We start from the raw sequence: 24,757 nt of genomic DNA on the forward strand, positions 1-24,757 counted from the left end.
AGGCCTCACTGTTCTCAAAAGGAAATAATTAGCCTAGAGGGTAACAGACTTGCAGATTCTGAACCTAAAAGGAGGTAGGAAGTATCTGAAATAGGAAAACAACTCAACTGCAGCTCCCTTCTACCTTGTCATCTCAGGGAGGCCACTTCTTACTGCTGGCCAGAGTCTTGTTAATGAATGTTTACCCAGAAGTAGTTACCATTTTGATATCATCCAAAAGATCAAGCACTGAAAGAATAAAAGAAAGGAGACTAAGATGATTAAGAAATACTTTCTGTCCTTTTCCCATCCCATTGAAGGCATACACACATATGTACAAATGTCATGTTACAGAACAAATTAGTGAATTATACTGATATGGCCAGGTGCGGTGGCTCAGGCCTGTAATCCCAGCATTTTGGGAGGCCGAGGCAAGTGGATCACTTGAGGTCAGGAGTTTGAGACCAACCTGGCCAACATAGTGAAACCCTGTCTCTACTAAAAGTACAAATATTAGCCAGGCATGATGGCACATGTCTGTAGTCCCAGCTACTCAGGAGGCTGAGGCAGGAGAATCGCTTGAACTCGGGAGGTGGAGGTTGCAATGAGCCAAGATCTCACCACTGTACTCCAGAATGGGTGACAGAGTGTGATTCTGTCAAAAAAAAAAAATTATAATGATATAAAAGCATCTGTGCTCTTCATATTATATAGGTTTGTACAGGAAAAACGCAACCATCTATACATTAACTGAGATTTAGTCTCTGTCATATCCTGAACACAATGTTCATGTGTCAAGACAAGAATTGAAGCAATGCACACTGAAGTAGAAGTCTATTATTCAACCTCTAAACTGCCCCTTCCTATGCCTATGAAATTTGCTAATTAGCAATAAGACTTTGCTAATTAATAATAGTATTGTTTTCTCCTGAACCCTAAGGAAACCGCATAATCCTAAGGCAGGTTTCTAGGCAGTCACTACCAAGCATTCAAGGTTGGCACTAAAAATTATACTTATTTGCCTCCTGGCATATAACATTTCTAACTTTTCCCTCTCCACTGGCTTCTTCTTTATTTCCTCCACCACACATATGCCTTTACATTCAATAACAGATAGTTGTGGCACGCATGCCAGTGCTGTTTAAGGCAATAGGAAATACAGAGGTAACTTACACTTGATGAGGGAGACAGACAATACACAGTCAACAAGCTGATAAGTATTTTCCAGACACTGATCAGTGTCTCTTTTAAGACACGTAAAACAAAAAGCAAAAAAACACAGTGTAATGTGACAGAGAAGAACGAGGGGTGGGGGAAATGGGCACTGGTAGAATGGCCAAGGAAGTGCTATCTAAGCAGATAGTGCCAGATCTAAGTGACAAACACTAAGACATCAATCACACTAGGAGAGAGGGCAGACGGGTTTCAACAGAGGGAGCAGGAAGTGCCAATGTCCTGAGGCAGGAATGAGACAGACATTCAGGAAAGACAGAAAACGGATGTGGCTGGAATACACTGAGCCGGGAAGAATGGAACCAGATGAGGCTGGAAAGCAGCAGGAGCCTGATCGCAAAGGGCTTTGAAGGACACGTCAAGGAAGTTACCATGTTATCCTTAGTGTGATGAGAGGTCAGCAGAGAGTTTAAGCAGAAGAAAGTACTAGACTCTGATTACTTCTGCCTACATAAAAAAAAATATTCACTTGCTCCACCTTTGCTCGTCATCTTTCTCTTCATCTCCCTATATTCGCGGCCAACATTCATGAGTGGACCTGTACCTACCACACCATTTCCTCACCACCAGCCTCCCGTCACTGGGCAATACGTTCCACCTCCTGCACTCTCTCCAAAACTCCTTCTCAAACGGTTCTGATGGCTTCCTTTGTGTACATCTCTCTTGCACCCCCCTCCCCAAGCACTTTACTCACTCACAAACTTTTACTGAGGCCCTGTCTTATCCCAAACTTTATGTCAGTCCCTGGGGATCGTCCCTTTATGTAAGCAAGAAAGACAATCTCTGGCCCTCAAGGAAATCCAAAGTGTGACAATAACACCAGCCTGAACACAGAATTCTAAGGTCTATGAAACCAGGCACTGAGATGAACACGGGAGACTGCAGTAGGAGCCTCTCAGTTCATCTGATGAAGGCTGATTGAGGGGGACAAGAGGGGCAGAGGAAGCAGTGCTACCTGAGACAAGGGGACAGCAGGAGTGAGCTAGGCCAAGGAGAGCACCATATTCCAGATGGTGGGAACCAGGGGTGAGAAAGTGCCTGGCAACGTAGGAACTGAAATGGTTCACCGGTTCAACAGGCCAGGAAGCAAATTTCTTCCCTATTATTAAAGTGTTCTGTTTACTTAGTCCATAGCAGTTTTCTTTTGATTTTATTCATTCCCTTACAAATGTTTTTCTTTATAATAAATGTATTGAGTTTTTAAATATATTTTTAAAATGTGAATGCTCATTGTGAAAACTAATGAAAAATACATAAGAAAATTAAAATTAAAATGAGCTAATTGTTAATACATTGCTGTATTTCTTTCTAATTCTTTTGCCAATGCCATCTCTGCCTCTGCATCTGCCTGTTTTGGTAGGGAGGACATTCACTTGAATGCTGCCTTTTTGTGTGTGTAATACTATGCTGTAAACATTTTGTTCATAATTCATATATTTATAATTTATTAAGCAATCCTCTGTTAATGGATACAGGGGTTTTTTCCTAAGTTTGTGCTAGTAGACATGATTATTCCTGTACATAACTCTTTGTTTACATCATGGATTATTTCTGATACCAATTTCTGGAAGTAGAATCAACAGGTAAAAATGAATGAGCATTTCTAAAGCTCTTGGTACAGATTACCAAGTGCCCTCCAGAAAGTTTCTGCTAATTATGCCCCAGCAGCATCAAATGAGTGCTTTATGCCACACCACACCCTTGCTAGCAATAAACATGGTTGTTTCATTAATTGATGATATTTTGTGGGTTAAAAATAAACTCATAGCTTTAATTTATATTATTTTGATTTATAATTCAAAAAATGTTTGATCTATTTATGTCGCTCATGTAAATTTTTTAAAGGTGTTATTGTCTCTGTTTTTCACTGGTGTATTAGCATTTTTCTCACTGATTTAAAATGTCCTTTAGAGATTAATTACATTGCATCTGTAATTTTTGTATAGCCATATTGTAAAAATACTTTTTTTCAGTCTATGTTATTTCAGTTACAAAAGTAGCAACAAAAATGGGATCCTCAGAATCCCACATGGCCTTATCCCCACCTCACCTCGCTTCCTAAATAGAACTTCTGGTGGAGGACCATTCCTTTTTCTGTCAAATGATGTCTCCCAACTTTCCCAGATGGTTAGAACTCCTCTGTCTCAAGGAGTGGCACCATTTCCATATGGCTCCCCTCCAGTTTTTCTCCACAGGAAGCCAGAATAATTGTTTTGTTGTTGTTTGTTTGTTTTAAATGTATTGCAAATGCACCAATGGCTTCCTGGTGTAATCAGAATAAATTCCCAGCTCCTCCAAAGGGTCTGTGTGGCCTTCTCTAAGGTCTGGCATTGCATTTCTTTCCCTCTTTATCTTGCACGTGCTTTTCCCTGGCTCACCAAACTCCAGACTTGCAAGCTCCATTCCATGCTCTGACCTGCTCTTGAGCTACTTCCTCCTTCAGAACACCACATCCACGCCATCATGCCAGAGCAGCGTCTGCCAACTTCCCAGTTCTGTTATTCTTTCTCACGAATCTAGCTGCTTCTCGTGCTGGGCACTGGTTACAAAGTATAAACAGTTTATGATTATCTGGTTAACAAGTACCTCTCTTACTAAAATGGTATCTTCAGACATCACTTGCTTTTTGTTTTTCATTTGTTTTTTGTCAGTGTGTGCCCAGTGGGAAGGATGGAGGGAAACAGGAGAGTGGATTCCACTGCCTTCTCAACTCAGTTCCACTCCCCTTGCAGTTAGCAGAATGACTACCAGTGACAACTTTTGGTAAGGGTGACCTTGCCCAACCTCAGGCTAAAGAGGACTTTGTAGGGGTAGTGACATCTGGCATGGGCTGAGTCTCACAGGATGAGGCAGAGATTGGCAAATGCATTCTAGACAGAGACAGCACATGTGTAGTGGCTACAACAACATGGCACATTTGAGAAAACCACAGGACGAGGCCTACCTTCCAAAGAAATGATTCTCTCTCTTCATCCTGCATCACCCTGCCACAGACCCAGTCTCTTTGCCCATCCTTTGCATTACGCCAAAAATTATAAACTTAGGTGCTCAGTAAATACTGGATGACCATATGAATGAATGATTCATGACACCCTCAGTTACAGCAATTTTACTCCCCTAGAATGTCCTTTTTCTCTCTCTCAACTTGAATTCCATCAAGACCTGGCTGGACATCCACCTTCTTGAAGCTATTCTTATTCAAGAGCAACACAAATGACCTGTACTTATTCTGAATTTTATCTTTCAATGTTCTAAATTGTTCAATGTTTTCTGTCTACTCTTACCTTCCTAATTAAACATAATGTCCTCAAAGGCAAGGACCTAGCTCCTCCTCCTCCTCGTTTACTCCTTGTATAATTTTTGTTTGTTTTGGTAAACCCAAATAGGCCAAATCCAAATATACCATCTTGTACAGTAAAAGTTTAATTTCTATGAAAGGAAGGGAAGAAGGAAAGGGAGGGAGGAAGAGAGGGAGGCTGCCTTGCTTGCTCTTGCGCTCCTCCTTCAGAACACCACATCCATGCTACTATGCCAGAATGGCCTTTACTGACCTCCCAGTCTGTTTTGCTATTCTTTCTTACGACTCTAGTTGCCTCCCTCTCCCCATCCCTCCTTCCCTTCATTCATTTTAGTCTTAATATAAAAAATATATAAAATCACCCCACCCCATTTTTGCAATCTTTTTAAAATTTAAATTTTTCTGAAAAGAATTTGAAGCAATTAATAAACAAGATTTTACACAAAGGCTTCAAATCTTCAGCAGAAGATAGTGTACCAGTGCTTCATACTTTGTAACCAAAGGCATTAATTTGCAACCCTTTCCTTAAACAAATAAAATACAGTGATTCCCTTTGATGCAATGTAGCAAACCAGACCCAAATAGCAACAACTACTTTTCAGACACAAAGAAACATCACTGCTATTTTTATCTTAAAGCAGAGCCTGGATTTAGGAAAGGACTACTTCCTGATAAACCCATTCGAAGTTGAAAATGTAAATTGAAAGTACATTCAATACCAGATAAACCCATCACAAACTCAAAACATTTTAAGTTGATCCATTGTAAATTAGAGAGCATCTGTCTTTCTGTATCCTAAGAAGCCCTCAAATCCATTTTCTTTAAAAATCCTTCCCCACTCTGCAGGCCATCTCTTGCAAACACTTCCAATTGGGCTTCCTTCATCAACTCTTACCCTTCTCAGTACTTTCCTATAAAGCCAGGCAGAGCCAATCTGCTCATGGCATTTCCTTGTTAAAATCTCTTTGTGGCTGCCTTGCCTATAGGATAAGGACCAAAATCTTTAATAGCACCTCCACCTCACCAGTTTCGTTTCACACCAGGTTCTCCCATGCTCTGTGCTCTGGCCATGTGGCCTTGCCTTCAACTGTTCAAGCTTATTTCCTCACGCTCTTTGTTCCTTAGCTCAAAAGCTGTTTGTTTCCTAGGGAAGCCATCTTGGATCCATACAACATAACACTGCACACACACTCAGCACAACATGCTTTCCCTGCACAGCACTTATTACTTTGCAACTATGTATTTGTTCATATAATTACCCATGTTTGCCTTCCCAACCAGTCTAAAGACTTTCTTAAAAAAAAAAGCACTGTGTTTTGTTTAGCATTATATATCCCTAATGACTACCATAGATTCTGGGCTGTAAGAGGCATTTAATAAATTTTTGACAAATAAATGCCCTCCACACTTTCTCTTATATTTAAGGCTACCCTAGCCAAAATTCTGATAAATTGCATTTTACAGACAAGGGAAATTAAGTAGGGTCTTCCTCTTCAGATAAAAAGATGACAAATTAGCCCAAAGTTACTCATACATTTATTTGCTGCAGGTCTACATAAATTGCTTATAATTAGTTACATTTCTCCCAAAACAATGGAAAATAATTCAGTGACCTTTAATTAAATGATTTGGGCCTTTTCATGGGCTTTGGTTTTGCAAATAGCATATACTTCATTTTTACAAATGAAGAAATAGTCTTAATATAGAAAACTCCTCAAAATTAGGAGGGGAGATAAACTGGGATAAAAAGCAAGGAAAGACACAGTATTTTAGTTTGTAAAATTGGTTTATTTACAAATTGGTATTTTTAAATTGTATTTGAAGTTTTTATTTTTATATATTTCCCTGGCAGGCATTCTATATTTTCTTAAATAGGAGGCAAAGGATAGGAAACCTGAGTAAATTTAAAATATTTACCTGCTGCTATAGTCAGTAAAATTTAACTTTTAATCCCTGAGAATCAGTAAAGTGTCAAAAATATTTTCATACTTTCAAATGTAAAAAAAAAAATTAAGAACACAGAAAATAATGAAGCTACTATAATTAAAAAATGAAGCTACTATAACCTCTCTACAAATAACAATGAGAAGTCACTCTTTTACAAATTAACTGAGGGTGTGTGCACATGCATTATTAGATGCACTTAAAGAGACTACAATGCTCTAGTCCTCAAATTTTTAGTTTGTCCCACTTGAAAAACATTCCTGCAAACTAATACGTAACTTAAATAATAGAAATGCCCATTGCTAGCTCAACTTTCCCCCCTTTCTAAATTGTTGTGTGTTATTCATGAATGATTGTGGATTTTCCCTTACTGTCCAAGACCAAAATTATCTGATTACAACCTAAGCCCCAAACTGCAATGTTTTTGCAAAGTCACTTTGGAGCAAGTCACTGCACTTTCCTCAAGTATCAAATGAGGGTAATCATAGCTCATAGGGATGTATAAGGATGAACTGATGTTCATACAACACCATGAAATCTCTAAGGAGCTTTTTGTGTAAGGGGTAATGCTCTCTGGAACATGTGATACAATCATAATATATTCTTGCTGCTCCTTATTACAGACGGCTTGTTAATACTCCTAAAATGTCAGCTTTCTTCAGAAGAGTAAATTATTAACTCATTAGTTTCCTCATTAAACTTCCTTCAGACACATGGGAATGGCAACTATGACCCCACCCCACATATATATGAGAAATATACCACAGATATTAAGGATGTGACCATAGTAAAATAGTAAGTCAAACCAAATAAGGAAACAAACCAAAGACTTTGCAGTAAGATGCAATTTTCTTATGTATGTGCGACACACTGGCAGTCATTTTTCATTTTGGACAATGTTAAGTATTACTAATGACAAATGTTGATTTGCCTAATAACCCAAAGGAAATGAAGTGTAATTCAAACTTAAGAAAAAAAGAAAGCCACGAATAACTTCCTAAAATCCCTCTTACCACTCTTCAAAAACAGTAGTAAGTAAAATCCCTCTTACTACTCTTTTTGAAACAGAAAGTAGTCAAATCAATTTCCCCTTCTGTCAGGCCAGTACCAATGTCAGCTAAGGACATTTTCTAAAGCTAGTTTGAAGGCATCTTTCAAGTTCCAAGATTATTTGTGTAGTCGTTGATTCCAAAAGGGATAGGATTGTAGAGATTCAAGCAGAATAGCACATTGATCAATTTTAAAAAGACCTTTTGAAAGATTTGATCAAAGGAAAGAGAATGAGTAGAAACTATAATCTCCTGAGTCAATCAGTCAGATCTGGACAAATTTTAAATTTACATTGCCACTTTAGCACCAATTTTCAATCTTGTACATAATACACACCTCTTAATACATTTCTAAATATATTGGATTTTGGGGTTTGTTGGTTGGGTTTTTTGCACTGGGCATGAACTTTAAGAAGCAAGATTAACAGTAACGAAATCTGTTGTGCAGGCTATGATGAGACAATTGGGAGCTCTTGCAGTGTTCCCTTGTTTAAGCATATCCCAGTATTGACGCAGGAAGCCACACTAAGTAATGCCTTGGCTGTTCATAACAGAAAGAAAATAAATAAAAATGTGAGGTAGTTCTTTCCACAAGAGGGAAATATTTGACTACATAATATCCCTGCAATGTCTGACAAATTACTAGAGCATCTGCTTGCTGTCATCTGAAGTAAACGCTTAGCTTGGTATTAACTGAACTTGACAAATCATGAGCTAGTTGCAGTTCCTAGGCCTTATTTTCTGAGCCAACCAAGGCAGGAGACACTAAAACACATAAAAAATGTGAACCATAGAGACCACCAAGTACAAAAACTGCAAACACATAAGAAAACATTGGGTGGAGTTGGTTAGAGCACATTAGGATAATTTAAGAGATCTTGTGCAGAGAAAAGAATGAAGACTGGTGAGGAATAATTGACAGCCTCTGCTCCCCCAGCTTTAACTATCATCTTGAAGGTTAAAATAGAATATATGAAGCTCTAGCATAATGAAGAACATGTCAGGGGCTACATAGAAAAAATTAACATAAAAATCTTACCGGTAAAGGAATAGAGTATCCTAAAAAAAGCAAGAGCTAAGTACTAAAACCTTTGTCTTTCCACTTGGAATCTGCATACTTACACTGAACTAGTAAAATATTGCTATGAACAAAATAATAGAATGAATTATTTTTAACTTCTCAAGACACTGATATAGAGCCATCTATTTTGAATTCTAAACCCTCTCCGGGCTTATAGACAAAGAATAATACCAGGAATAGATCAGAAGTTAAATTATAGTTAGAAAGGGGAGAAAAGTAAGGTAGGACATTAAAATTTTATTCTGAAATTATCTCTGGCCACAACAATAAAATTTAACAAATATTCACTAAACAGTCTTACTCCTGTCATCAGCTGTACAATACATACAGTATCATAGAACTGGCCACTAGGATTAAAATCCACTAGAACATATTTAATGTTAAGTGGCGACAGCAGCATCTCACAGAAATTTTTACATACATATATACACAGTCCACATTCAACCATTTTCACATATTTTCAGTACACACAGTTGCAGCATATTACAGTCACGTGTCTAAGTTGTTGCTCGATTAAAAACCCAAGCCACTGCCTAGACATAACTGTAGCAGTTGAGCTGAGTATAATTACAAGTAATTTTATATATGTCCATAGCAGAGAGATGTACAAGCCCCTAAGAAACAAAGAGTTCACAAATACTTTTTTTAAATGCTATCACAGCATTATGTTGGGCAATATTAAAACCTTTACCGAGACCAGATCAGTTTTTGTTAAAAAGTCTTCTGCTTGCCAGAAATATTCTTGATGAAAAAAATTACAAAAATGAATGCTCTCCTTAAAATAATTCACACTTTAGGATTCCAATATGGCCCAATGCTACTGATGCCTAAAGTGTTTTCTAACATTCTGATGGAGTCATTTAACACGACCCCAAACCACCCATTAAGTTTAAAAGTGGCTTAAGTGCCTTGCACCCAAATTGTAAAAATCCCTGGCCATCCTTACTAGAGCCAGGCACATATAAAAGGAATGCACTTTGGTTCATACCAAATGCCCTGGGATTAATCACACTATAAAATTAAATGGTTTGAGGTAAATTTTTACAAATACAGTTGATTTTTGTCTAGTGTTACCATAACAAAAAAAAAATATTTAAAAATCAGTTTGATGATAAGATACAACAAAGACCATCTTTAACCCCTTAAACATAGGAAGTCCCTGTGTAACACTACCTGATGGTTATCTTTTTTCAGTGCCTGAAGATGAGTCATGCCTTATGGTTTCTATTAAGGCCTGTAACTAGATATTTAAGACAGATGTATCTTTGCTGAGGTGGGTTCCATCCTTACTGACTGTATTCAAAGAGTTAAAGAGAGGCCAAAAAATGCATGCCCTACAGTATGGCATTCAGAACAAAAGGCACATTGTTAACACTAAGGGCACAATTTCTCCTCTACTGTTAATCTACAGTGTCTTACACCACTCTGTTGTTCCACTGCTAGAGCAATATATTTAAGTGATAATGAACACTCTGGTGGTGCAAGAAACAGAGCCAAATGAGACTGCCAAAGACAAGACAACACTGTGCTATTCCTCAATCTGAAAACAGCTCAGACATCCCTAGACAATGGTAACCTGTGAGACCAAAAACTGTTTCCAAGCCAACTCCTAATAGCCTATCAGAGCCCTTCATTAATTTACGTTTTAAAATCACAAAGATGCAGTAATTTTTCTTTTTTTTTTTTTTTTTGACATAACAGCAGCTCTCTAACACTAAAAGCTGAAATGTGGCAGCTCTTGTGAATAAAAAAATTTCACTGTATTTGGAAAATAAAAAAGAAAGCTCCACAGTGCTGCACATTATAGTTTGGTGTAAAAGTTTCTGGTTTCCATTTAAGAATAAAGACAGTCACCAATTCACTGCTGGCATCTTATGAGCCAGTTTTCTGTGGTAAGGGAAAGACGGGCAGTATTAGTCCATTTATAAATTTTCACATGTATCGTCATTTTATACGGAAAGTAGTAACGGCAGGCTCAGGGTTGTATATTTAAACTTAAATGTGAAGATAATTGGAAATGGAAGAGAAGCATTAGAAGAGGAAAACAGCAGTATATGTTTTTATTGATTTAATGATCTAAAGAAGCTAACCATCATTAAGAGGCTGGTGGTCTTATAAACCCCCAAACCAAGTCTTATACTTCTTATGCCTTTAAGCCAAAATCTAACACACAGATCTTTAAATTCTATAAGCCATTGATTGGGAGTACTGTCACATGAGCGTTATTTAAAATGTAACTTACTAACATATTATTGCACTTCCACAGATTACACAGAAATGTGTATAATATGCTAAAGAATTTGACTAAAGGAAAAGAAGCTAAAATTTCTAAACACAGACAGAAGTACAAATTAATTTATCAGTGACACCTTAAATAGTAAAGCAAATATCTATCACTATTTTAATAAGCTAACCTTATTACTGGTTTTTTGGCAAATATCTGAAATATTTCCTGAGCATGTTTTTCCACCATCAACCGACAAAGCCTAAAGATAAGTTTTTTTCAAAACTACTTTTTTTTTTTTTTTTAAGAGAAACTGTAGGATTATTATTAAAGAACTTAACCAGAAACTTTCTTGGCCTCACTGGGGACCATGCTTTTAAGTAATTGTAAATCATTTTACAGGTAATACAATAATCTCTGTGCATATATAAGATTTTTTATCCTAACTTGTACTACCCAAAACCTATTGTCCACACAGGCAGAAATCTTTCTACATTAAATTGCACATACTAAAAATCTTTTTCCATGTGCCTTGAAATTGATATAGATCATTGCTCATACATTTGTGATAAAATACTGAGATTTTCACTGTGAAAAATAATTATTCAGAGAAGAAAATATTCTTTTACCAAACTCTCAGTTACTTTGCCAGATAAAGTGTCATTCCCACAAAAACAATCAGTGCAATCCAAAAGAAAGTAAAATAAAATAGAGGAATGCTATCTCTGGGGTTCTTCTAATGATACAAAGAATAAGTCAAACCATTTAACTTGAGGTTGAACTTTTCCTCCTCTAAACATGTTGTTAACATTGGCCTTACTGAACAGCCAAAGTGACTTCCGTTTTGTCAAGAGGATTTTCAACCTTCTTTCTTTTTAAAGAAAGAGCTGATACTTTCCCAGGCTAAGAGAACCTTACAGTGGCACCTGAAAAGTGTGAACTCACTCTAATCTGCTAAATCTTCTTTGGAACTATGGAAATCCCCACCTTAAGTAGCTAGGCTGCTGTTCTTTTTTTAATTGGAATATGAAACAATGGTCATAATCACAGCTGAAATGTCTCTTTTCTGTATTAACAGTCTGGGATATACAGTTGAAGGAAGAAAACAAACTAAATGCAAGCAACAGATGTGTGGTATTAAAAAAGGAACAGAGAGGAGAAAAGCAGAGTAAGGGAAGAACAGTTCATGGAATACATTTCTAAATTTAGGTGCAAAAGCAACTCTGTAACATGAGGCCTCTTTACAAAACAGCTAGTCAATCATACTAGAAAATTTGGAGGAACACACACGTTTCCATTTTCATGTATTTACTAAAAGCTGCTTTGCCGCCTTTTAGAATGTCAGAATGCTAACTGGGCAGTTTAAACCTTTCGGGGTCTTATTTTGTATTTGTTTGCACACTAGAGAAAAATCTCTAAGGTACAGTTTTTCTTAGAATATCACTTTCAACCTGACAGTTCTCCTCCCACTACCCCCAACACCCAGACTGATTCATGAAAAACAGAAGCAGGACATGCTACACCTGTGCATGGACCTGGAGAATGGAAGGAAAAGGAGGGCCTTAAGGGGCTGTCACCCTGGGGAGAATATAACATGAACCATAAAAACATAGTGAATGTCTTTGACACCAATCTGTAAATGCGTGGCAGTCACAAAGTAATCAATGGCCTGCCACTGATGTTATTATTCTGCCACACTAAATACAGTAAGGCTCATTGTACTTTTAGAACACAAAAAGTTTCAGAAAGTATAAAAACTTAAAGCATTGTCCTCATGTATTTTATAAAAACAAAATGAACAACTTTCTTACATTAAAATTAAGTGCTGAAAAGATACAAATGAGTTATTGAGCAAATAAAAACAGGTCTGAGCTACTCCTTTTCAACCCAGTAAGGCTCAGCAATGTCGTATCTTTCAGATTACCAGCATTGGGGGACATGAGCTCAGCTAACGAGTTTTGGCAATACTGTCCTCTGCTGAATATTCCCATTGGCATCTGTCATCTGCGCCAAATTAGTCCTCAGTTTGGAAGCTGAGCTGGAAGGTGGAGGTAACTTGGATATAGATGTGATAGCACCAGTGCTCTCAGTTATCCTTTTCACTGACGTTTTCTCCCCGGTGGGAGGCTTTGGCAACCGCCTCCTCAACCAGGGGTGCCGCAAAGCCTGGCCTGGGGTCATGCGAACTGCCGGATCCCACTCTAAACACTGTTTTAAGAAGTCAAGGAAAAGGGGATCATCACACCCCTTAAGCGCATTCCCCCACTCTCTGCTCTCCGGTGGCCCCCTCAGTTTCCCCCTCCGGGAACGGCCTCCATTGAGGACCACAGAGCCATCTGAGAGAGTCGTGACAGTGCAGTAACGGGGATAACCCTTGGAGCTCACAAAATTTTTGGCTCGTTTGGATGCATCCAGCAGTTTTTGCGAGGGCATGCCCAACAGTTCAATCATACAGGCCAGCTGGTCCCCTTCATCTTCCCCAGGCAAGAGGGGGTAACCCGTCAGGAGCTCTGCTAAAATGCAGCCCAGGCTCCACATATCAATGGGCATGCCGTATCTGGCCCCAAGGATCACTTCTGGAGCCCGGTAAAAACGCGACTGGATGTACGTGTAGACACGCTGATGCTCGTAACAACTGGAGCCAAAATCAATCACTTTAATACCACTTCTACCCTGCTGCTTTAACAAAATGTTCTCAGGCTTAAGGTCACAGTGAATTATTCTGTTTTTGTGCAAAGCATCCAAGCACTGCAGAATCGAGTGGGCAAACTTGCGAACCAAAGGTAGGCTGAAGCCCTGGAATTTATTCTTCTTGATGAGCTCATAGAGGTTCATGCTCAGCAGCTCAAACGTCATGCAAATGTGGTTGCGGAAGGTGAAATTCTCCAGCATATGGATGACATTCATTGTGTTATCCTTGTCCTGCTTCCTCAAGTGTTCCAGAATTCGGATCTCCTCTGCCGCCTGCCGATGGAAGCGCTTCTCATTCCGCACCATCTTTAGGGCTACGTGCTGGTGGACTTTGTGATCGTAGGCCTTGACCACCTGCCCAAAGCTCCCCTTCCCAATGACCTTGAGGACCTCGTACCTGTAAGCCACATGATCGTGGGGCACCTGCACGTATGATCCCTGGTCATCATCATAGCCACCATTATTGGGCCCACCTGTCATGCCCTGGCGCTTCTTAGCATTTGGACCCAAGAAATATATTTCAGGGTAGCTGAAAATCTCATGATGTTCGAAGGCGGTGAGTTTTTGCATGTATTGCTTCATTGCTTGTTCAGGTGTCATGGAGGTGGCTTTCATCTTCCCCATGCCCTCCATGGACTTCAGAGAAGTAGAGCTCCCCTGCCGTCTATGAATGCTGTCCAGCTGCCGCTCTGGCACCACTGGCAAGCCTGTTTTGCCCACTGTTGTAAGCCCATTTGGTTGTGTCGTGAGCACTGTCCGCTTGTTACTGTTATCCTCAAACAGCTGTTGAACCTGGATCTGTCCGTGAGAGTGGCTGCCGACATGCAGGTGATCATTCATTGTGTGCTTACTGCCGCCAATCTGGAATTCAGACAGGAGATATAAATAGAAAAGAAGTCGTATGTCTGTTCAAATTGGGTGTAAGTCACACCCAAACAATATCTCCCATACCCCACCTTTACAAAATCCAATTTGGTTTGAGTAAGGCCACAAAACTTGTGATCCTGTAAAACAAACCTTATAAATACATGACTAATAGACAAGAGGGTTTGCTGTACATATTCAGGGGTCCCCATGAAGGCAGAGACCATAACTTTTTTATCATTCTATAACTAACACTTAGTATAGGGCCTGGCACATCATAGGTGTTCCACTCAATCCACACTTGATATAAAAATGAAACAGGATACAGAAAAAACATGCACACATAAGACTGTACGTTGGCTCCTTCACCCACAGATCACAGCACCTTTCACATTTCATCTAGTAATTGTTAACAAAAGGATAGGGACCATGTCTGTCTTGTTCACTATTCTTTCCCTAATACCTATCCCAGAAACACTTTATCACCAGTATTTCCTCTTTCCTTGAAAACCCGATGAAACCTAAGTGCACACATGATCCAGTGACAAAAACAAACAAAAACCCTGTGTTTTTAGGCTCGAAAGACTCTAATGTAGATGCGCACAATAGCATGTTATAAACCCCTAACCTATTTTTTTAAAGTTTCCAGGCTTTACTAAGTGTAGTAACCATTTAAGGCATTCAACCCAACAAACCAAGCAACGACCACACTGTTTGGCCTTCCTCCGGTCAGTGGCTCAGCTCTCTGAAGATGTGCATTTCTACAAGCTGCTTGGATACTTACTCAGCTTTCTAACTTCCAAGAAGTTGGTCCAAAGAAGCAACTTCTGTTTTGAGTACCCATGTCATTCCTGTCTAAACTCTACCAATGGTGTGAACCAAGGGGCCCCAGCCCTCTACTAAGAAGGTTCTTGTGATTTCCTTCAAGCATTATCACTGCTGAGGGGTAAGGGGTAGCAGAGGACTGGCAGAAAGGATCCTCTCCCAGTTAGGAATTCTTGCCTTGGATAACCCAAAGTCTTAAAGCAGCCTGGAAGGCGATTTTTATATGAAATCTTACATCAACTTGTCATCACAATCCACCATTCATTGAACTACTATTAACAGAAGCCTGGCTGCCAAAGTGACAGAGTCCCTGCCCTCCAGGAACTTACAGTTAACTAAATAAAGTCCATTGCCATCAGTATTTTTTCCTCTTATCCCCTTTTAAATTCTACCTTTGGGCTTTTACATACTACTGAAAGAGCAGGAGGGCTCTGTACGTGTGTAACACAGTTATTCAAAAAATGATTCAGGAACACCTGGATTATAAAATGAAATTCCAAGTCCTTCTTACTAGCACACCAAGATGTTCACATTTTCCTTATCAAATACACGATACGCACAATGACTATGTGTGGGGTGTGAGCTTCTTCTCTGCTCACTTCTAACTAAAACAAAACAGAAGATAGTATTTGGGCCTGTCTGTGACTTCATAGGCTCAGGGATATCATTTCTCACTTATAATTGAGCTTTTTTATTGAATTCATAATGATACTCCATGCTAGGTGACCTTATATTCAATAAGAGTAGCTAGACAGGTTATTTTATCCTAGTTCTATGCTAAAAGCAGGGCAGTCCATAAAAATGAATCAGGCAAGTCTTGGGCATATATAAAAGACGTATAGGCTTGTCCAGTGTTTTTCTTCCATAGCGTCGCTATCTGCACGCTCTCCTGTCCACGGTGGTCTTTCAAACACTAAGGAATAAAGGGACCTGAATTGAAATACCTCTGTCCTATACAACCATTCTCTTCAGAATGGGATGGTGATATTTCAGAAGAAATATACACATTACCTGTATATATCTATAAAAAGCATACAGCTTCTTCATTAGGACAAAATTAACCTTGGGGCTTTAGGGATTTCTAAAAAGACAGCAAAGCAAAACCAAGCCTCAGAAATTCACTTCAAGCAATTTTTGTGTTTCACATAAATAATTTAATACACGATCACAAATGTTTTAGTAATTAAAACTAAAGAGACTGCCAAGAAACAACCTTTTTCTGTATCTCCAACTGCCTTCTCTTGGTCTCCTTTGCAGTATCAACTAGTAGTTCACCTAACCTTAGATGGATTCAAGAGCTTGCCAGAGTTCAAGCCTCAATTCTCTTGGCTTCTCACTCCCATAACACCCTGCAACTGATCCTGAACACAGCCAGGACTTCAGCAACTGCCCACGGACTGATTTTTGCACATCTGTTCCTTAAGCTCAGAGAAAGGGGAACAAAACTAGACAGCCCAGGACCCAATGTGCTAACTCCTGAGCGCAAGACATACACAGCCAACTATCAACCAGCTCCCTCTCCACAAGCAACTCAAAACTTTTTATTATTTTTTTTGAGATGGAGTCTTGCTCTGTCGCCCAGGCTGGAGTCCGATGGCATGGTCTCGGCTCATTGCAAACTCGACCTCCTGGGTTCAAGCAATTCTCCTGTCTCAGCCTCCAGAGTAGCTGGGACTACAGGGCCTGCCACCATGCCCGGCTAATTTCTATATTTTTAGTACAGACGGGGTTTCACCATGTTGGCCAGGCTGGTCTCAAATTCCTGACCTCATGATCTGCCCGTCTCGATCTCCCAAGTGCTGGGATTACAGGCATGAGCCACCACGCCCAGCCTGCAACTCAAACTTAACTCATGATTTTTCTACCAAACTGGTTTCCCACTCCCATAATTCTGAATTTTTGATAAACAGAAGGCTGACCCTCCATGTAATCACTCAGGCTATCCACCTGCGAATGAATCCTCAGCACTCTGCCTGGAAAGCCTCGCAACACAGCCCTCACCTTCCCAAGTCACCAAGACTCATCATTACTATCCCATGCCCTTTTCCATCAACACTGCCTCATGTCACTCTCCTGATGTCTGTCACTGGGGCAACTGAGGCAGCATCATAACATGCCCCCTTGCTTCTGGGTCTAGAATTCCTCAAATCTCCTCTCCATAGTACTTTTAGAGTTACCATTTAAAAGTCTCAATCCGAGACCACTCTTGCTTCTGCCCATGGCCCATGGCTGTAACCTATTTCCACAGCTAATGCAATAACTTACCAGTAAGAAAACAGGGCTCTAAAATGTAGAGACTAAATGATCTGAGTCCTTCCATTCTTATCAACTACTATCACTCTTGTCTCCAAGGGGAACAAAACTAGATAGCCAAGAACCCAAAAACACCATGCACTTTTACATTCCTCTGCTTTTAGTGAGGTCATGTTTCATAACGGTAGATTTTCAGTTAGACACACATTAAATGATCCAACTCCACCATTTACTAAATGTGTGAGCCAGGGCAATTTACTTCATCTCTGTTAACCTCAGTGCCCTTGTCTGCAAAAAGAAGGTAACAATGTTACCCCATTAGGGCTATTAGGAGGAATAAATAAGGTAATATGTGTAAACTGCTTAGTAGTTAGTCAATGAATGCATTATTATTGTCCTTTCCAGATGTTTCTTGGAATCTCCTTTCTCATATCTAGGTGATTCACGATGCCTAGTTGAAACATTCCCTGACCTACTAAACAGCTTCTTCTCTACTCAGAGAGTATTAATCTAACAGTTATTTCTCTTTACTGCAATTGTTTTAACATCAGATGCACCCGTCTGGCTATGAGCAATTCCAGGGCTGGGTCCTCTCTTATGTTTCTAAGTCCTCAATAACATAAACCCAGGCATATAGTAAGCCCTCAATAAATATCTGTGGGATGCAGGAACACATGTCAATATTTGCTCCTTGTTAACTCTTGCCTCTCTTGGAGTTGTTACTGTGAACTACATTGTGTACCTTCATAAGGAAACATGAAGACAATGCCCGGGAACTGGCAAACATCCCTGGTGACCTAAGTCATGAGATGTTAGGCCTGCAGTGCATCAGCACCGACTTGGAGGCAAAGGGCCTCCAAGTATAAATTACCTGTAGCAGATACATCAAATAAATCATGTATAAAGTACTTGTAGCAGACACATCAACCAAACACCTAAAAGCAACACATGCAATCTTAAAAGTTTTCCAGACGTTAGAGATTCATTTGAGAAGCTCTAGCAAAAAAGGACTTTGAATTTCAAATATTGCAGAACTCTAAAATCACAATCAAGCTTGAAAGTACAATTAACTGACTTATAAAAAATGGGGCAGAGAGTACGGTGGGGTGCTGAGGGACCAGAAATGCCAGAACATTTCTAGAATGCATATGCCAAGACTACATCATAAACTAAGGATATTAAAAACCTCTCCCTTCTGCTCAGCCTCTTGAAGTCTGAGATCATGGCTTATTCTGATATGCCAATGCATAGCACAGTGTGTCACATTTAAAAATACATTATGAATACAATTATTAAAATAGCTACAATTTATGGGTTCAAATAGAGCCTTACTTCTTTGATCATGAAGTATTCTGGTATTAAATATTATGTAAAAACAATAGTCTAACCAGTTTGGTAGTTTGCATCTCTTCCAATAATAAAATGGCAAACAGCAGATATCGCACTGTACTAACAGTTTTGGGCGTTTTAAAATTTCTCTGAAGTCATCTTAGAAATGCTGTACAGTATTATGGGAATAGAAGCGAGTCCAAAAAGACTGGAATTTTAGCTCCTCCTTAAACATTCTGACAGTCTGTATGGCCCTGAGTAAAACGTCTACTTTTTCTTCTTCAAAATATTGCCATTTTTAAAATGTGTATTTTAATTCACATTATCTTATAAAGGTAAAACTCATAACTGGAGAGTGTTTCACACAGTAAAATGGTTACAAAAGTTATTATTTTAATATTTTTGAATTTAAAATTACATCTATTAATACCTCCCATTTAACCTTAGAAAAATAATAGGAATTAAGATAGTGATTGGGCACACTTTTTTCTCTCACACAAACAGAAATAAACTACATAACTAAAGTGTAAAACAACTTATGCATGGAGATACAAAACAAAGCAGCAATGGACTAGATAAATTCCAAAGTTTATATTCTTTATAATCATATATTTTCCTGCCTACTATATCATCTGCAAGAGAAAATATGGGCAACCTCCTTAGACAAGATCATTTTTATCTCCTTAATGCCCTCCCCAAACCCCATTCATTCTAGAAGTTCTTCCCACGTGTAATTGCCCTGGAATTAAAAACCAAAAATTTATAAAAATCTGACAGACATGTAGGAATATGGATTTACAAAGTTTCTTGCATTTATAATGAAGCTAGTACAATTTTCTAGAATTAGTAGTGTCCATCAGTATATTAATACTAGATGCAGATGGGTGTAGGTTTTCAGTCTGGCCTTGATATGAACTGGCTGGGGAATCCTGATGAAACCAGTTACCTTGTCTGAGTCTGTTTCCTCATCTATAAACGGAAAAAGTAGAACAAGATAAACTCTGTGGTTCTTTTAACCTTTCCTGTACTATGACATCTGCGATGTTACAGAAATAAAATCAAAACTAAACAACCATTGAAACCCAAATTCACACTTTCAAAGTCAAGCACCTAATAATTAACAGCATACTGAAGTTTACACACACGTTAAAAACAAGTAACTCTGGCACACGCCACGGCAAAATACAGGACTCCATTATGAGGAGTACTGAGAAGCACATTCACATCCTTCCTTTTCTGGTGCACCACAGGCTCTCCCTCCAGTGGAGACTTGTCGTTTTATCTAATTTCATTACATGTACTTCAATTGCAAAGAGGCTCTGATCAAGCAAAGCCCATCCTTACAAAATTGGAATCCACATGCAAACCAAATATTTTTTCCCAGCTCACACTATGTCACGTGATTACATCAACACATAGGAAAAAACTGGATATTCCATTTTCCAAACTGTCAGATGATCCCAAACAAAAAAAATTCCAAACCCCTAAAATCAACGGCAGCTCCTTAACTAAAATGTCACTGTGACAAGAACATTTAACAGTAATATACAGAACCATCCATCCTACTATCATCCACAGTCCAACACGGATTAATTTCTGTGCAATCAATTCCCAGCCCCCGAGACCAGATGTGTCAAGATAGCGAGGGAGAGGGAAGATAAAAACAGTAACAAAACATTTTCCTATGAAACTTGCACACATCTCTCCAGGTCTAACAGGTGCAACTAGAGTCTAGACATCCCCTCACAGTTCTCCTCTGACAAACACGTTTTCCCATAACATATGATCCCCAGAGCTACTCCCCTGTAGGCCGGGGATGGCCTTTTCTTCAAGAACTCAACTTTCACCTGGCATATAAAATCAATCGCTAGCAAGCATTCCTCACATAGAACCTGTTCCCCTGGAAGATCCCATTGGAAAAAAAAGACCTCCAAACCATCACCTCCTCCAAGTGCAAACCTCCTCCAGTCTGGCCATCACCATCCAAGGATGATCCCTGGGAGCTGAGAAAAGGTACATGCTGAATCCAGCTGGCCAGTCTCCGCAGCCACCAGAAACCAGTCCCACGCCGGCCTCTTCCCTCCCTCTGGGAGCACAGCACCTGTTAGGTGCCTTTTCCTTCCCACTTCCAAAGCAATGCTTGCCCTTTCCTTTTGAATAATGTCCAACTGCAGAATCCTACAGGAGTGTCTTGTTTTGACTGCTGCCACGGCTCTTATTTTTGTTAATGTTAATTACAATTTCTGCTGTGCTCAAACCTGCAGCACTCATAAAACATGCTTACACACGCGGGGGACAATTGGCGATGCTCCCTGCTGGCTGGAGTCAGGCCTGGGAGGCTCTTTGGGGGATCGATTTTCCGGGCAGGCCGGTCTGGCTGTCCCCTAACACATATCTGTTTCTATAAATACCCATTACCCATGGAGTGGTGGGGGAAGGACAAGGATGTTTACCGGGTCAGGGAAGCGAGCAGTGGGAAGCAAGGACGAAAAATCAGGAAAGACAGAAGGAAAGCAGCAAGGAGGAAGTTCCTAGGAAGAGGAGCACAGGAGTGGGCGGGCTCCGGAGGGGAAGTGAGGGGCCCACGCCACGAATCTTCCTTTGTGGCTGCAGCTTTGGGCTCGCCCAAGTTCACCAGGGCGGCGTCGAGGAGAGGCCACCGGCCCGGGGCGCGAGGCTGCTCGGATCTCCACCCCTCTTCTCCCGGCGTCAGAACCATCCAAGTCCGGGTGCGTCTGCCTGGGACCCCTCCCGCCCCCACCGCCCAGGCGCCCGCGGGCTGGGTCTCACCGTGTGGGCTGCGGCGGCAGCGTTGCTGGCCCGGAGAGGCGGCAGGGCGATGGGGGAGGGCGGGCCGGTCCCCACTCCGCTCCGGGTGGCCCCCGCACCGAGCCCCGGGGAAGCCTGAAGCTGGCGAACGGCGCTGTCCCCTCCTCGGCCTGGAAGCCACGTGCGGGAGGAGACAAAAGAGGGTCAGGGGGGAGAAAGTCACCCGGACCCTCCCACCCCACTGGGCAGCGACACCGCTCTTCCAGGGAAAGACGAAGGAAGGGACCGGGACAGTAAAAACGGGCGTTCGGGTCACGGCTCCCCAGTGCACACCCACGGGCGGGGCGCCGGCAGCTGCAAAGTTAGGTCGGGCCCTGGCGCGCGAGTTCGCGACCCGGCGGGGGAGCCGGGCAGCGCTGGGGCTTGCTGGCCCTCGTTCCAGGCGGCCAGCGGCCGGGAGGTGGGTTTGGACAGCTGAGCAGGGCGCCACGGCCACGCCAAGCCCCGGGCAGCGCAGGGCGGGACGTCAGGCCTGGACGGTCCCCGCCAAGGCTCCCAGCGGGCAGAAGCCTGGTCGGGCGTTGGGCTACCCTCGGAGCGGCCTTCGGGGCTGCGCGCAACCCTGCGCCGTGCCTGGGGCGCGCGACGTCCGCCCGGGGGCTCCCCCGCGTCGTGCCGCCGACTTTGTTAGAGGTCCTGCAGTCAGCGGCCGCCAGCGCCACAAGGGCTGCCCGGGGACGGCGGGAGTCCGGGGGGCGGCGCGGCGGCACGGCCTCCTTACCGGTCGGGTAGGCGGCGGGAGCGGCGGCCGAAGGTTTCCTGGTTAACATGGCCGCTGGAGAGGAAAATGCATCTCAGGGCTGCCGTCGCCGCCGCCGGTCCTGCTGCTACTTCTGGCGGTCGCCGCCGCCTCCCGGCCGCCCCTCACGCGGGTCCCCGGCGCCTCGTCGCCGCCTCGCGTCTGCTACAGCCAGACACACACAGTCCGCTGCATCCCCTCGGCCCGGGCCCGCCGCCGCGAGCCCCCCGCTCTCCTCCTCGCCGCCGTCCTCCTCTTCCTCGGGCGGCCGCAGCACCCTCCGGCCCGTGCACATGCCTCGCCCTCCCCTGCGCGCCGCGGGCCTCCCCGTCTCCCTCACATAGGGGCGCGGGGAGCTGGAAGCGCCGCAAGGACCGAGGACCGACTCGCTCGGGAGCCTCTCCCGGGCCCGCGCGCGCGCGCCCCCGCGCACTCACACACAGGCACCAGCGCGCGGCCCCGCCCCCGCCCCCACCGCCCTCGCCGCCGCCGCAGGCCCCGCCCCCCGGCTGCGGGGGCCGGGGCCACGCACACCCCACCCCCACCCAGCCTCTCGCCCGGCCTCGCCCGGCCCCGCCCAGCCCCCAGATCGCGCGCGGCCGCCCCTCCACTCCGCGGAAAACTCGGCGGCCTCCGCTTGCCCTCTCCGGCCATCTGCACTGCTCCCCTCGGCTCCCCTCCCGCGACCTTTTCCCCTCCCCGGCCCCCGCGGCGCCCCTCCTCTGCCCTACAGCGCAACCTACCGCTGCTGCCCTCCGGCCCAAAGCGCCGCAGAGACCCCTCCCCTGCCACGCGCGCCCCTGAACACGAATGCATTTTCAGCTCTTCGAACCGAATGGCTGCTCAGACAATACTGCGTCCCCGTCCCCCCATTCTGAGTCCAGCCACTTAACCAATCCCCTCTCCCCAATTCTTCGCGGATAACTTAGTTGTGCGGGGGTCACCTCGGAGAATCAAGCCCCGGGAGGGGCGGCCGCTGAGCTCGGTGCGAAAGAGGGTCTGCCCTCCCACCTCCACCACACACGCCCTCGCGGTTTACTGACACCAAGTGACCGCTCGCCAGTCGCTAGGACAAGGGGAGGCAGAGGCGCGTGTGGACGGCAGCTGGGGAAGCAGTTGGCTGTGGGTTGCTAGGCAAAAATAAACATCAGAGACACCTCCCATTTCCTTACAACTCCGAGCCTTTCCCTTGCGCCGCCACTGGGAGAGACACATTTTCCTTTCAGCTTTCGGCTTTGAGGGAGCGACGCCTCGAATTCTTCTCATCCCCCGACATGCATCTCTTTCCCCCTTTCCTTCCAAGACCGGTGGAAAATTCCCCTGCCTTTTTAATTCGCCATCTGCAACCTCTCTTTTTCTTGGAGACCAAAAAAAGTTGCTTTCCCTTCTCGCAACTGCGCCTCGTCCTGCATGGCACACGGTGCGCCTCTGTACAAAGGTCACACAGGTTTTGCCACTTCAACAGTGAGGGGAGAGGGCTGGGAAAGCCCGACAAATCCCGGATGACTGGGCAGAGTTATGCCATGCACTTCCTTCTCGAGAGGTGCCTGGTTTCTGAAGTTCTCCTGGGGCCAGGGGACCATTATGATCTGCCCCGCCCGACTGTCTCTGGCTGGACCTCCTGTGCAGGCCCGAACTAGTGCAGACTCCAGTCGGAAGGGAGCCACCTCCTGCGGAATTTCATCGCCTCTACTGTTTGCAAATTGTCATAGCAACCTCCCACAGAGCGCACCCTCAGCTTTATAAAAACGCCAAAAACTGTTTCAAGGTACAGTGTGACCCTCTCAGAGTCTCTGGGACTCCTAAAGAGGCCTCCAAGTTAGGGACACTGGCAGAGGAAACCTGTGACAAAAAGAATTCTGCCTAGTTATATGTCCCTCCAACAAACAAAAAACTCTTTAGGGCCTTCTCACAAAGTAGAACCACAGTAAAATAACTAATCCAAAAATATGCCTTTAGAGGAATCATGACCTGAACTGACGCTAGCGAGAAGTATCCCCCTGTGCTTGTCACTAGCGACTATCACATTTAAATCCACATGCGGAAGCACAGTTAGTATTTAGAATCCACTAAAAGGAAAGGGCTACTAAGTAGCAGACCTGACACTAGAACCGGTTTTCTGACTCCCAGTCTGATTTCACTTTCCACCACATCGTTTTCCTTACACTTTCAAGAAAGCTCACACCTCTTTTTTCTCCTTTCAAAACAATTGTTTTCATACCATTTTCCTTTTTAAAATGAGTACTCCATACAGCTGATATTCAAATAAAAAATGTGAAGCAAAAAAAAAATCAATTTTAATATAATCTGACACACCTTTTTGCTTATGTTATTCGTACAATACTTCAGAGGAAGCTAAATATGCCACTGTTTTCTCATGAATAAAATAAATGCTAGTTACTGTAAGCCATAGTTTACG

At 42.7% G+C, this 24,757-nt stretch overlaps 1 protein-coding gene across 3 annotated transcripts; it reads right to left on the bottom strand.

Annotated features, from left to right (window-relative positions):
- Positions 1–6,277: 6,277 nt before the first annotated feature.
- Positions 6,278–22,779, bottom strand: DYRK2 (dual specificity tyrosine phosphorylation regulated kinase 2). 3 transcript variants are annotated; one of them, XM_032288098.1, is made up of 3 exons: positions 22,321–22,779; positions 21,561–21,709; positions 6,278–14,360 (listed from the first exon to the last, which is right to left on the bottom strand). In XM_032288098.1, the coding sequence occupies exons 1-3, from the start codon at positions 22,367–22,369 to the stop codon at positions 12,753–12,755; spliced, it is 1,806 nt and encodes a 601-aa protein (XP_032143989.1). In that variant the 5' UTR covers positions 22,370–22,779; the 3' UTR covers positions 6,278–12,752. The 3 variants fall into 3 exon arrangements, with proteins under 3 accessions (XP_032143989.1, XP_032143997.1, XP_032144006.1); XM_032288106.1 differs by lacking the exon at positions 21,561–21,709 and having other exon boundaries at positions 22,321–22,760; XM_032288115.1 differs by lacking the exons at positions 21,561–21,709; positions 22,321–22,779 and adding an exon at positions 20,713–21,498.
- Positions 22,780–24,757: the final 1,978 nt, after the last annotated feature.

This window comes from Sapajus apella, unplaced genomic scaffold (genome assembly GCF_009761245.1).
Source record: "Sapajus apella isolate SASKATOON/1434 unplaced genomic scaffold, GSC_monkey_1.0 scaffold2, whole genome shotgun sequence".
NCBI lineage: Eukaryota > Metazoa > Chordata > Mammalia > Primates > Cebidae > Sapajus > Sapajus apella.